The sequence below is a fragment of the Triticum dicoccoides genome, chromosome 7A, assembly GCF_002162155.2.
Source record: "Triticum dicoccoides isolate Atlit2015 ecotype Zavitan chromosome 7A, WEW_v2.0, whole genome shotgun sequence".
NCBI classification, from domain to species: Eukaryota; Viridiplantae; Streptophyta; class Magnoliopsida; order Poales; family Poaceae; genus Triticum; species Triticum dicoccoides.
The window spans coordinates 68,446,819-68,457,859 of record NC_041392.1 but is presented as its reverse complement, the minus strand read 5'-3'; the positions used below and the strand labels follow the sequence as shown (position 1 = coordinate 68,457,859).

At 44.0% G+C, this 11,041-nt stretch overlaps 1 protein-coding gene across 1 annotated transcript in view; it reads right to left on the bottom strand.

Annotated features, from left to right (window-relative positions):
* The window catches only part of LOC119331085 (very-long-chain aldehyde decarbonylase GL1-7-like), a 7,178-nt gene extending 1,856 nt beyond the window's left edge, over positions 1-5,322 (bottom strand). The window contains exons 1-6 of the mRNA XM_037604262.1: positions 5,215-5,322; positions 3,966-4,189; positions 3,612-3,844; positions 2,248-2,467; positions 1,682-2,063; positions 1,498-1,605 (exon numbers count right to left, since the gene is read on the bottom strand). Of these exons, the coding sequence (XP_037460159.1) occupies positions 1,498-1,605; positions 1,682-2,063; positions 2,248-2,467; positions 3,612-3,844; positions 3,966-4,189; positions 5,215-5,274 (1,227 nt within the window). The 5' untranslated portion in view covers positions 5,275-5,322. The remainder of the gene's footprint in view (positions 1-1,497; positions 1,606-1,681; positions 2,064-2,247; positions 2,468-3,611; positions 3,845-3,965; positions 4,190-5,214) is intronic.
* Positions 5,323-11,041: the final 5,719 nt, after the last annotated feature.

The following is an 11,041-nucleotide window of genomic DNA, read 5'->3' as shown; positions in this document are numbered from 1 at the left end:
TATAACACTCAGATAATAGACATATGACATCGCCTGTTAAACTAAAAAAAGAAGAGGGTATGATATACATGTTGGATAAATTATAAAATCACTTGTTTACCTATTATAAAAAGTGGTACCGGAATAACTTCGTAACTTGATTTCTCTGTGTTTGAAATTTTCTTCCTATCATATCCAGATCATAAGGTGACTCGTCTGAATTCATTTCTCTGTGTTTAGGCTAGTCATAGTGGGAGTAACTTAGCTAGTAATATAGGGCACTTCGAGAAAATTCTGCTTATGTGGCAAATAATTAATGAGAGGTGGTAACATAATATGTTACTGTAACATATCGTTTTCCAAGACAACATGAGTCTACGAGCTAATAAATGAAGCCATATATGATACTACTATTATGTTACTTTGCATTATGATGGTAGTAACTTGTTACTCCCCACTATGACCAGCCTTAGATGGCTTCGGGACACCACTTGCAGTAAATTTGGTGCACTTTGCCAAAGTGTGACGGGCAATCATGACAAGCCTACATCATTATTTGAATCTAGTGATCGATTTTTCTCTTTGCAAAATACCGTTCTATCGCCTAGATCACTAAAAAATCATATAAAGAAACAATAGAAAACTAGGGCAAAAAATAAAAATCATTACCGTCCAAGGCCGGCTAGATTGAAAATGCGCAAGAGGGAGTACTCCGAGATGTGGCATTGTAATCTCAGTACCTCAGATTCGAGCTACAATTCCTGGCAAGATGCATCATTGATCTGCAATTATCTACTTGCCGCTGCTTCCGAGAGATGAGAGGAGAGAGCCGAGTTTTTTAGGGAAGACGAGATAGCCTAGTTGGGAAGGGAATCGGAAAAATTAAGGGCGTTCGGCTTTCATGCACTAATACCTCTCGTTTTTAGGGAAACTAGTACATCTCGTATATGAGAGAATAAGTCACGCAGTTCAATTCCTCAAAAAAAGAGTAACGCAGGTTTGGGCTGTGGGCACGGAGACAATTAGCTTGTGGGCTTTCGGGCCTTCTAATGGGGTCAGGTTTGATTTCTTAATGCGTTCACGCTATTAAATATCTGTACATTTATACATAGCGGACAAAAGTCGTTGGGTTCAGCTGAACCCAACAATTATACGCTGGCTCCGCCGCTGCCGATCAGAAGTTAGGTGTCACGTGGAAGAATGTATGAAGAGTGAGTTTCGCACGTGGTTTCAACTTCTCTTTGAGAAATATTTCAGCACCTACCAGAATTACTGAATTTCAATGATATCGGTTAGTATTTCGGCCAAAGAACCGAGATGTTCGCTCGAAATTAAAAAAAAACTGAATATTTTTAAAATATTTGTATTCTTGTGTATAACTGAAATGACTGAAATATTTTGATTGAAATGTAAAGATTTTTGTGTCTACTAAAATTATTGTTATTCAGTGAAATTCATCAAAATCTCACTCAAAGTGAAAAAGGTGGTAGTTAAGAAAGTAAAGTTTTGTCAACATGCCTGATTGAAAAGTCCAAGACTGAGCACTTTGACCCCTCTTCCATCCGCATCTGATATTGCCTGCTCAATTAACCTGTTGATGGATTCCCTCTCCCTAGTCAGGCTGTACTGCAGATGGAGAAAATCCTATCAGTTTGCAACACTATGAAGATATAGGATTCATGTAACGTGGAAAATCCATTACCTGGAAGTTGTATCTTGGTATCACCCATGTTTGCATCATGATCTTCTTCAGCTTGAGACTTTCGACAATAAACGCAGATGATCCATAAACCCATGCCAGTACCATTGATAGCCATGCCATTGGACATATCATCCACATATACCATACATGGTTATCTGAAGGCCGAGAGGCTATAGATGCAATCCCAACCCTTAGATGATAAATCGATTGCAAGGTGGTCATATGCGTCAAGTGAACAACATCTGGTGTTTCCTCTGTTCCAATCAGTGTTCTCTCATACAGCTCGTCAGTTGACTTATCCATGGTGTTGAATATGTAGTCATAGATTGGCATAGCCAACGAGTAGTTTGTACGAAACTTTGTATGATGGAGAGAATGATACCTATGGGGAAAATGGAAAATACCTTTGAATAATTTGGTTTGTGGTTTCTTGAAGCTATGTTAAAGATTTCAAATATGTGTTCATGTTTGCAGTATCCACTGGTAAAATTTGAGTAAGAACATAATGGACCTAAAGTCTCATCACTAACATGATTGCAAGGTTGAACTTAAAATGCTATACTTACGATGGAGTGTACATGAGATACTTGAGAGGAGGGAAACGTTGGAAGATCCACTTTGGGAGCATCTCAAAATTGCAGTGTCCCATATTATTTATGAAGTCGTTGTAAGCCAGGTATAGGACAACACCCAAGACAGAACCATATCCCATATAAATTGGTATCAGCATGGGGATCGAAAATAACAGGAAGTAAGCTAAGGTTTCAACAAATGGATGGATGACAGCTGCCAATCATATGGTAAAATTTCATTAGATTTAAAGCTTCATATATACCAAATCAAGATGCTTTATGCAAAACACAACACTAATTGTTAACGCAGCAATCACTTAGAGATTTGTTAAGCAATAGAACATGTAGAGAAATCTGAACTAGATTATTTTTGGAAGGACCAAGATGGTAAACACCTCATTTCTGAATAGTATTTTTGGTCTCAGAATGTTATCCTGATTCTTCTATTTTTTATTTTGGACATATCTATGCTTTGAATTTCTTATACTCCTGGGATCAGAATGGATATTGTAACTCCAACCAACGAGACTTTGATGCATGTACAGATGCTTACAGATGTCATTTATATCTAGTGGTTATTATCTTAAAAAGGTCTGATGTCAGTTTTTAAACATGCCAAATTGAACGTTTTTATGGCAAATTACGTGACACGAGCCTGGCAATTTCCTTCAGCAAGCATGGCAACTCCTGGCATGTTCAGTTTTTTTCCAGGATTTGTCATGCTCGCTGAAGGGAATAGCTAGCTATGCTTGCAATACGGTAATTAGAAATAAAAAAATGTTTAATTTCCCATGCGTAAAAATCTGACATCATATTTTTAGCATTTCTGTAAAAAAAAGTCTAGTGGTTTTTGGCAGTTTTAGAACACAAATTGGTTGCAATATCTATATATCTTTTACAGATTGTTTTAGCCACATAAGAGTCTCTGTACCATGCAACATGCATATATCCTGGATTTTTAGTGCTGCCGCATTTCATTCATGACATAGTTCGACTCTTTCTTTTCCTTTTTTTCGCATTTTTTGTTTCTTCTGAGCACAGTTTAAATCTTAAAGGTGAATCTGTATTGTGTACAATATTTAGAAATCTAGACACTTGTGAACTCAACCCGAAGCAAGTATAATCTAGACACTTGTGAAGTTAATGCCACTAGTAATGAAATGATTTTTTTGTGCGATCCTTTTTTGTGAACTTAACACAATGATTTTTTTTACCCGAAGCAAGCATAATGTAGACACTTGTGAACTTAATGCCACTAGTAATGAAATGATTTTTTGGTGCGATCCTTGTTTGTGAATAAGTTGGTGGCGTTATGCATTGTTGTATTAACCCTCTCATCTCTGAATGAGGTTACTTACCTGTTATAGGCTCTGTGACGATGGAGGCATGGTGGTGGGAGTGGTAGCGGGAGTAGAGGAAATGGTGGTGTAGCGCCCTGTGGAACCAGTAGTTGATAAACTCAACAGGTCCTACGTGAAGCAACGCCATGATGATAGCTCCCTTTGCTTCCCACATTGGCATGAGTCTGACACTCGGGATGGCCGCATAGGCCACGTAGAAAAACAGCGTAGCAAGGATGGCCTGGTCATCCCTGTACATAATGGTAAGGATAACTTATTAGCATTACACGGAACATATCATCTTTTAGATTTCAGGTAATTTGAGTGTGATAGAAGTGAATATATAGCAGGCTGTGAATATATATCACTTACCAGGATCTCTCCCGGTCGACCTGGTCGAATTCAAGGCTGCGGTCAACAATGATGTGCTTCCTCCGTGCGGTCTGGTGGCGAGACAAGCTGATCCAGATCTGGTTGTGGAACAACCTCAAAAGCAGAGCTGGTAACATGGCGGCGTATACTAGGTTCATGTCTCCCCACCCCTTGGTGCCCACACTGTGCGCAGTGTGCAACGCCGCGGGCGCCAAGACCAGGTACTACATATGTGCGGTGCATGGTTAGAATATCATGTGACATTGATGAATGGGAAATTGGGAGTTAATCAGCGGCATATAGCATGTGGCAATTAGATCTGTGACCGTTTGGAAGTTGCCGTGGCTTTAAGTTTGCAAACGTCTTGGTTTTGAAGTGAAAAGGAGGTTTGTGTATGTCATTCTACTTGAAAAATAAAGCTACTGCAGGCAATTCATATCAGGATCGCAAGGCCAAGGAACAAAGACAGTTTAAGGTTTCATGAGAAGGACTTGAGCTGCCCAGCAATACATGCATCGGTATGATTTGATTGCTGCTATCAGAGATTTTACAGGCACATATGTTATTGTATTCAGGTTGCTGTCCACAGTGCAAAGAAGCAAGGAATTTGTCAAAGGTCCCTTTCCTCTCTACCTCTATTTCTTGTGTTTTCTAAAATGAATCAGTACAAAATAGAATGGTACTTCCTCTGTATCAAAATGTAATGCTTTTTTTTTTAGATTGAGACTCAAATACCGTCTTACATTTTGGCACTGAGGGAGTACCTCATAAAAAATAAAAAATAAATAGAAATTTGAACTAAAACCACGACACTTAATTTGGATCGGAGGGAGTACTACTGTTTACTTCCATCGTTTTCTTGAAGCAACATTTCTGGAACATGTGAAAACTGAAAAGTACTCGGTGAATTGGCAAGATGAGACTGGAACGCTTATGCTAGAATTTAATACTCTATTTGCAACTTTAAATACAGGTAATTATAATTAATTGATAACACAAGTGTTCACTGCAACATCCAACTCTTCATGTAATTCTGGTTCCACTTGACATTACGATGCATATAAAACTTTCTTTAATTTAATGTTGCCTTTTCTGAAGGATATATATTCTAGAGAGAGAGAGAGAGAGAGAGAGAGAGAGAGAGGATGTTACTCAATATATGAACATGAATTTAGATAGATAAAATAAAACGTCACGTCCTACCTTTTGGAACCCACAACTAATATCAGAGAGACAAAATATAACATACCTTGAAGCTGCCCATCCAATGCCATGGCCATTCGGTCAAAGGGCCGGGCCGTGTTGCCATGGTGATGGATGAACGATGAATTTTCTCTCTTCCAAGGTAAGCAGCTACTTCAGCAAGCAAGCTCTGGTAAGAACTTCAAGCTCCGGTTGAATTTATATATGCATGGATGGCTGGATATTACAATACGGTTTCACAATATTCTGGTAAGAAGACTTATTTTCCATGTGCACTCCTTTTTTTTCATGTGCCCATGCGTGTTTGCTTTTCCATTACCAGTCTTCATTTATTCACAGTATCCACTTCCCCAACTGTATTTTTCAGTGGCTTGACCTTCCAGGGTACACTCTGGACAGAAGTACTCAAATCCAAGTCATCAAAAACATGCTTTTTACGACATTTTTTTTTGAAACGCGGTCCCTTAGGGCCCGATTCATTAAATAAGCTTGAAGAGAATTGCCCGGTTAATAAATGAAAAACCGGGCGAAAACCGTCACAACTGGCCTGCAGAAACGAGGCACACAGGGCGACCTGGCAATCCACACAAGAACGCACACACGCCGCCGAGGGGAAGCGTCGAGGCTTGCGCCGGCCGATGCCAAACAGTCAACCACACGTGCCGGTGACCATGCAGCTCCGACTCTGTCGACGAGCATTGCAGGAGAAAGCGTTGGGCTTGCGCCGAGCCAGCGCCAGAGCGGCGACTCCTCGAACACGCCGGAAGAGACCGACTACCAAGAACCATCAGCAAACCTGACTCCGCCCGAAGCCGCCATCGTTGCCACAAACAAGAAGCTGCGCAACATCCGCATTGCCAGACGGGCACCTGCCGACCACAATGCCGCGAGCGTCCAGCCCATGAAGCACGCAACCAGGATCCGAAGCTCTTCAAGGCGACGCCCCAAAGAGGGAAGCGGCGATGTCGACACCGTCGCCCGACCCAACCGGGCCTTAGGCTTTCACCCGAAGAGCAAGATCCGAGGGTGTAAGAGGATGCCGGACTCCACAACGACGCCTCCAAGGAGGTTAAATGGCATCCACAGACGTCGACGCTGCCGGCCGGCAAGACCAGCCAAGCTTTCGCCCGGAGTATCCCAAACACCACCAACACCCTCACCCACTGCACCTTCGCTGACCCGCCCACCTCTCGCAGTGCCACCGCGTCAGCAGCACCAGAGAGCCACCAAGCACTTCACCTCCCCGCCGGTCAAGAAGACGCAGACGGGCCAGATCGGGCCGATCCAGCATCCCACCAACGCAGTGCTGAGCAGGAGCCACCCGAGTCCAGCACGCCGCCGGCCCGACCAGGGACGCGCCCCATAAGGCAGGCGAGGGGGCCGAGCCCGCCCCGACCGCCGGAGAGGAGCAGCTGGCCGAAGACCAGTCGCCCGTCCACGACGCAGCCCGCGACCGCCATCCGCGAGAGCCGCTGCCAGGGAGCCGTCCCGTCGGAGAAGAAGCCCGGAGGTCCATCGGCGACGCAGGCGAAGCCCTCGAACGGATCCAACACTCGACGCAGAAAGGGGATTGAGCCTCCCCGCCCCGAGATTCCGTGGCCTGGCGAGAGGAAGCCGACCCCGCCGCCGCCGTCCGCCGCCCGGGCTTAGCCCGGCGGCCTCCTCCGGCGGCGGCGAGGGGAGGAAGGGGGGTGGGAGGGCGGCCTGGCGGCGCGGGCTGGGATCCGCCCGTGTCGCCTCAGCCGCCGAGACGACGCGGTGGCATAGAGTTATGCTTCATCTTTTCCATATCTCGTTTGGTTCTCTGATCACATAAAATATATTGTTGCTATGCTAGTGGCATTTGTGTTACTTAAGTGAATGTTTTTATCTCCGATTTGGTTTACTACTCAGCACCCCATGCGTGTACAAAGTTTAGAAAGTATAAGTGCATATAATTGTTCTATACGAAAATAAATGAGACCCATTTTATGTGATAATTTGTAAGAGTTGGAATGTAGGAAAACAAATTATGTGATTTTGTGAGATTGCATCTTTAGAGGATGTTTGGATTGAGAGATTGTAGGTAACAAGATTTACATAAACGTGATTTCGTTGGTAACTCCCAAAGAACAAGTTTGGGTTATCTAACTAATCATCGATAAGTATGACCGAGTTTTCTAAAAGCTCCAGAACTAGCTTTTGCATGGAGACAATGGTGTTGTCAAGCTTGATGTATTGAAAACGCGACGTTCACTACTAGAAAAAAGGTTGTTAGTGGTGCATCTATTTTGGCTATTAATGGTGCACTATAGGTGCGTCATTATTACCATGCCACTAGTAACAAATACTAATGGCACACCTCTGGTGCGCCATTAGTATTGCAGGTAACAGTGGTGCACCTTGTAGTGCGCCATTACTATTGCTACAGGTGCGCCACTGGTAACTTTTTTTTTATTTTTTTCTGAATTTTGAAGGCGGGAAAATAGTAGTGACGCACCGTCTAACCCCCACCGTGCGCAATTACTATTTTTGAATTTTGAATTTGGATCTGGATCGCGATTTTTTTGCCCTTTTTTGCTTGTTTTTTTGCATGATATTTTTCAAATTTTGTTCTCATTTTTGGATCTTCTACGTTCTTTTGCCGGAGAGGAGTTCGCCGGAGAGAAGCTCGCATACATCGTCGGAGAGGAGGAGGAGGAGAAGGTCACCGGAGAGGAGCTCGCCTACATCATCGGAGAGGAGGAGGAAGCCGTCGGAGAGGAGTTCGCCGGAGAGGAGGGAGGAGAAACCGTGAGAGGAGGGGAGGAAAGGAGGGAGGAGGAGCTCACTGGAGAGGAGGGAGGAGGAGCTCACCGGAGAGGGGGGAGGAGAAACCGTGAGGGGAGGGGAGGAGAGGAGGGAGGAGGAGGTCGCCGGAGAGGAGGGAGGAGGTCACCGGAGAGGAGGAGGGGAGTATGATGGAGGAGAGGAGGGGAGATGGAGTGGAGGAGAGGAGGAGATGTAGTGGAGAAGAAAAATGAAGAGGTAAGGAGGAGAGGACCTCGTCCAGCCATATATATGGCATAGTAATGGCGCACCGTGGGCAGGTGCGCCATTACTAACTTTTTTTTTATTTTTTTGAATTTTGAAGGCGGGAAGATAGTAATGGCGCACCTTGGGTAGGTGCGCCATTACTAACTTTTTTTTATTTATTTTTATTATTTTGAATTTTGAAGGCGGGAAGATAGTAATGGCGCACCTTGGGCAGGTGCGCCATTACTAACTTTTTTATTTTTTTTATTTTTTTTTGAATTTTAAAGGCGGGAAAATAGTAATGACCCATCTTGGGCAGGTGCGCCATTACTAACTTTTTTTAATTGTTTTGATATAGTTTGAATTTTAAAGGCAGGAAGATAGTAATGGCGCATCATGGGCAGGTGCGTCATTACTGAGTTTGATTTTCTTTTTGAATTTTTTTGCCTCTCCAGATCTTGAAAGCCCTGTAACTTTTTTTATTAGGTTTTTGAGGATTCTAAAAATCTTCAATAGGGTTCCTCCAATTGAATTCGGATGTAACTTTTCGAGTAGATGATTTTTCATATATATAACTTTTTCATCGAAGGTCGTATGCAAAAGTTACAGCCATTTTACCGAAACACGGCGGCCTTTTGCAAAAAAATTCAAAATTCATGTTTGTTAATTTTCCTAACAATTAGAACACATAACACATGGGCACCTATTTTTTTGAATTTTTTGAATCTTTTATCATTTTCTTTTATTTTTTAAAAAAACCTAAAAGTTGATCCAGGGGCGGAGGGGTGTGTGTTTGTGTGTGTGAGACATAGCAATGTAGCATAGCAGTGGCGCACCTAGGTGTGGTGCGCCATTGCTATGTTTGGAAGGGGGATGGATCCAAAAAATAGCAATGGCGCATTCTCATGTGGTGCGCCATTAATAAAAACATAGCAATGGCGCACCTGATTCTGGTGCGCCACTGCAATGACGCACCATGTATGTGGTGCGCCACTGCTATATAGCAGTGGTGCACCACATACATGATGCATCATTAATGTCCATACTAGCTATAGCCGTTTTTTAGTAGTGGTTGGAGCTAGGCTGGTACTCAACGACAACGAACTGCAACAAGAATTGGCTCTGCATGCTTGGCATGGCCACTACTGGACTCGTGGTGCTCGTGTTCGGTATCAGCATGCCTAGATTGGCCATGGCTAACACCGCCTCTAGTGATGTCCTACCCTATACCGGCATGCCCCCGCCCATGCTACATCGCTATCATTGCTGCTTCTACCTACTGCATGTGCATAGTGTCCAGCCCTAGCAAGGTGACGAGCATATGACTATTGGAAACCTAAGACCCCTGGTAGAGCCCTTTCACCGGGCCAAGCTAACCACCCGAGCCGAATATTCAAGACGACCATTGCGCCACCCTATGGAGCTTGGGAAAGATATCTAACGGGCATGGGGGCTACATATGTGGCCAACCCACCTTGGGTCAGTCCAGCTGATGTAACCCTAGCCTTACCGAATATATAAGGCATTCTATGGAGGGTACGAAGTCATAAAACATATGCTATATCATTATAGGGTTAGAGTTCTCACCTACCTCCATTTTCTTCCTCTCAGTTGTCAGACAGAGTGCTTGTAACCCAAGAAACCGATCTCTCTAGTAATCCTCCTGATCGCCGGTGAGTACTTGGGCAATCCAACCACAAATTGCTGTAATAAGGTCTTACCTCCTCTCGGAGAGCCACCGACAGTTGACGCGCCAGTAGAGATGGTGCGCTCAGATCCGCTGATCGGATGTAGATGGCAACTCCAACCTAGAATATTAGTGGCTTCTCATCGGGCCGGGATCTCTCCCTTAGTTCCCTGCACTTCGTCCTCGACGGGGCGGAGAGACGAATCCTCACTACTTTCTTTGCTAGGGAACAAATCTTCAAGTTCAAGTGTCGGATTTTCCGTATGACGACTTTGGCAAGTTGCATGTGTATAACAATGCCTCTTGTCACACAACAATCCAGAATCTCATCCCTAAACCGGCGACGAGCTTTTGGGATGAGTGCCCTCAGGGAAGGAGAGCTCTGCATCCCCCAACCAAATACTAGGAGGCTCCAATGAATCAGGACGCATTGTGTTACATCATAGTGGCACCACCCTAGGAGGAGGATGTCTCCCCCATGGCCCGAGATCTCTACTCGGCACAAGCGAATGTTGATTGCCCCTTGGGTATCACGTTGGTGGCATTCCTCCGGCACCTCACGACAAAGGGATCCATGTCAACGGAAGTGACATACCTACGATCCGGTTTTAGATGTAGATGTAGCCTTCTTCCCCAAAGACCCTAGAATTTATTGAATCTAGGTAGTGATGATCGTTCGCAAGGAAATATTTGCAAGTACTTGTCATCTCAAAATGTTTTAGTTCTTGAACAAACTGGAGAGGCGATTAAAATACAATAATAAAGTAATAGGATAGGGCTTAAGTTTTCACCTGCAGCCGTGTACATCTGCTAGGGAGACAATCTAGAGAAATCAACCTAGCAATGGTACAACATTACATATGTCTTGTGCATGAATTATGCGGGAGATGTGTCCTAATAACCCCACGGCTAGCTGCCGCCGAGCCGTGGTACTATAGTCCATCCAAGGACTTATCTAACTTACGTGGTCAGCTCAGATATTAAGGATAACGACACCAATGCAGTACGCATTTTTTGTATGACTAGACCATATCTACCCCAGAGACTTGATTTTGGTCACCGTACTAATCTTAGTGCCATCGACGTTTAGCATAGCTTCCTGCTCCACTCAGCACTTTACCTCTCCTTGTTCCAATCTTCAGTATCTCAGGTACCTGCGATCCTAGGGATCAAGGTCGAGACAAGATACAAA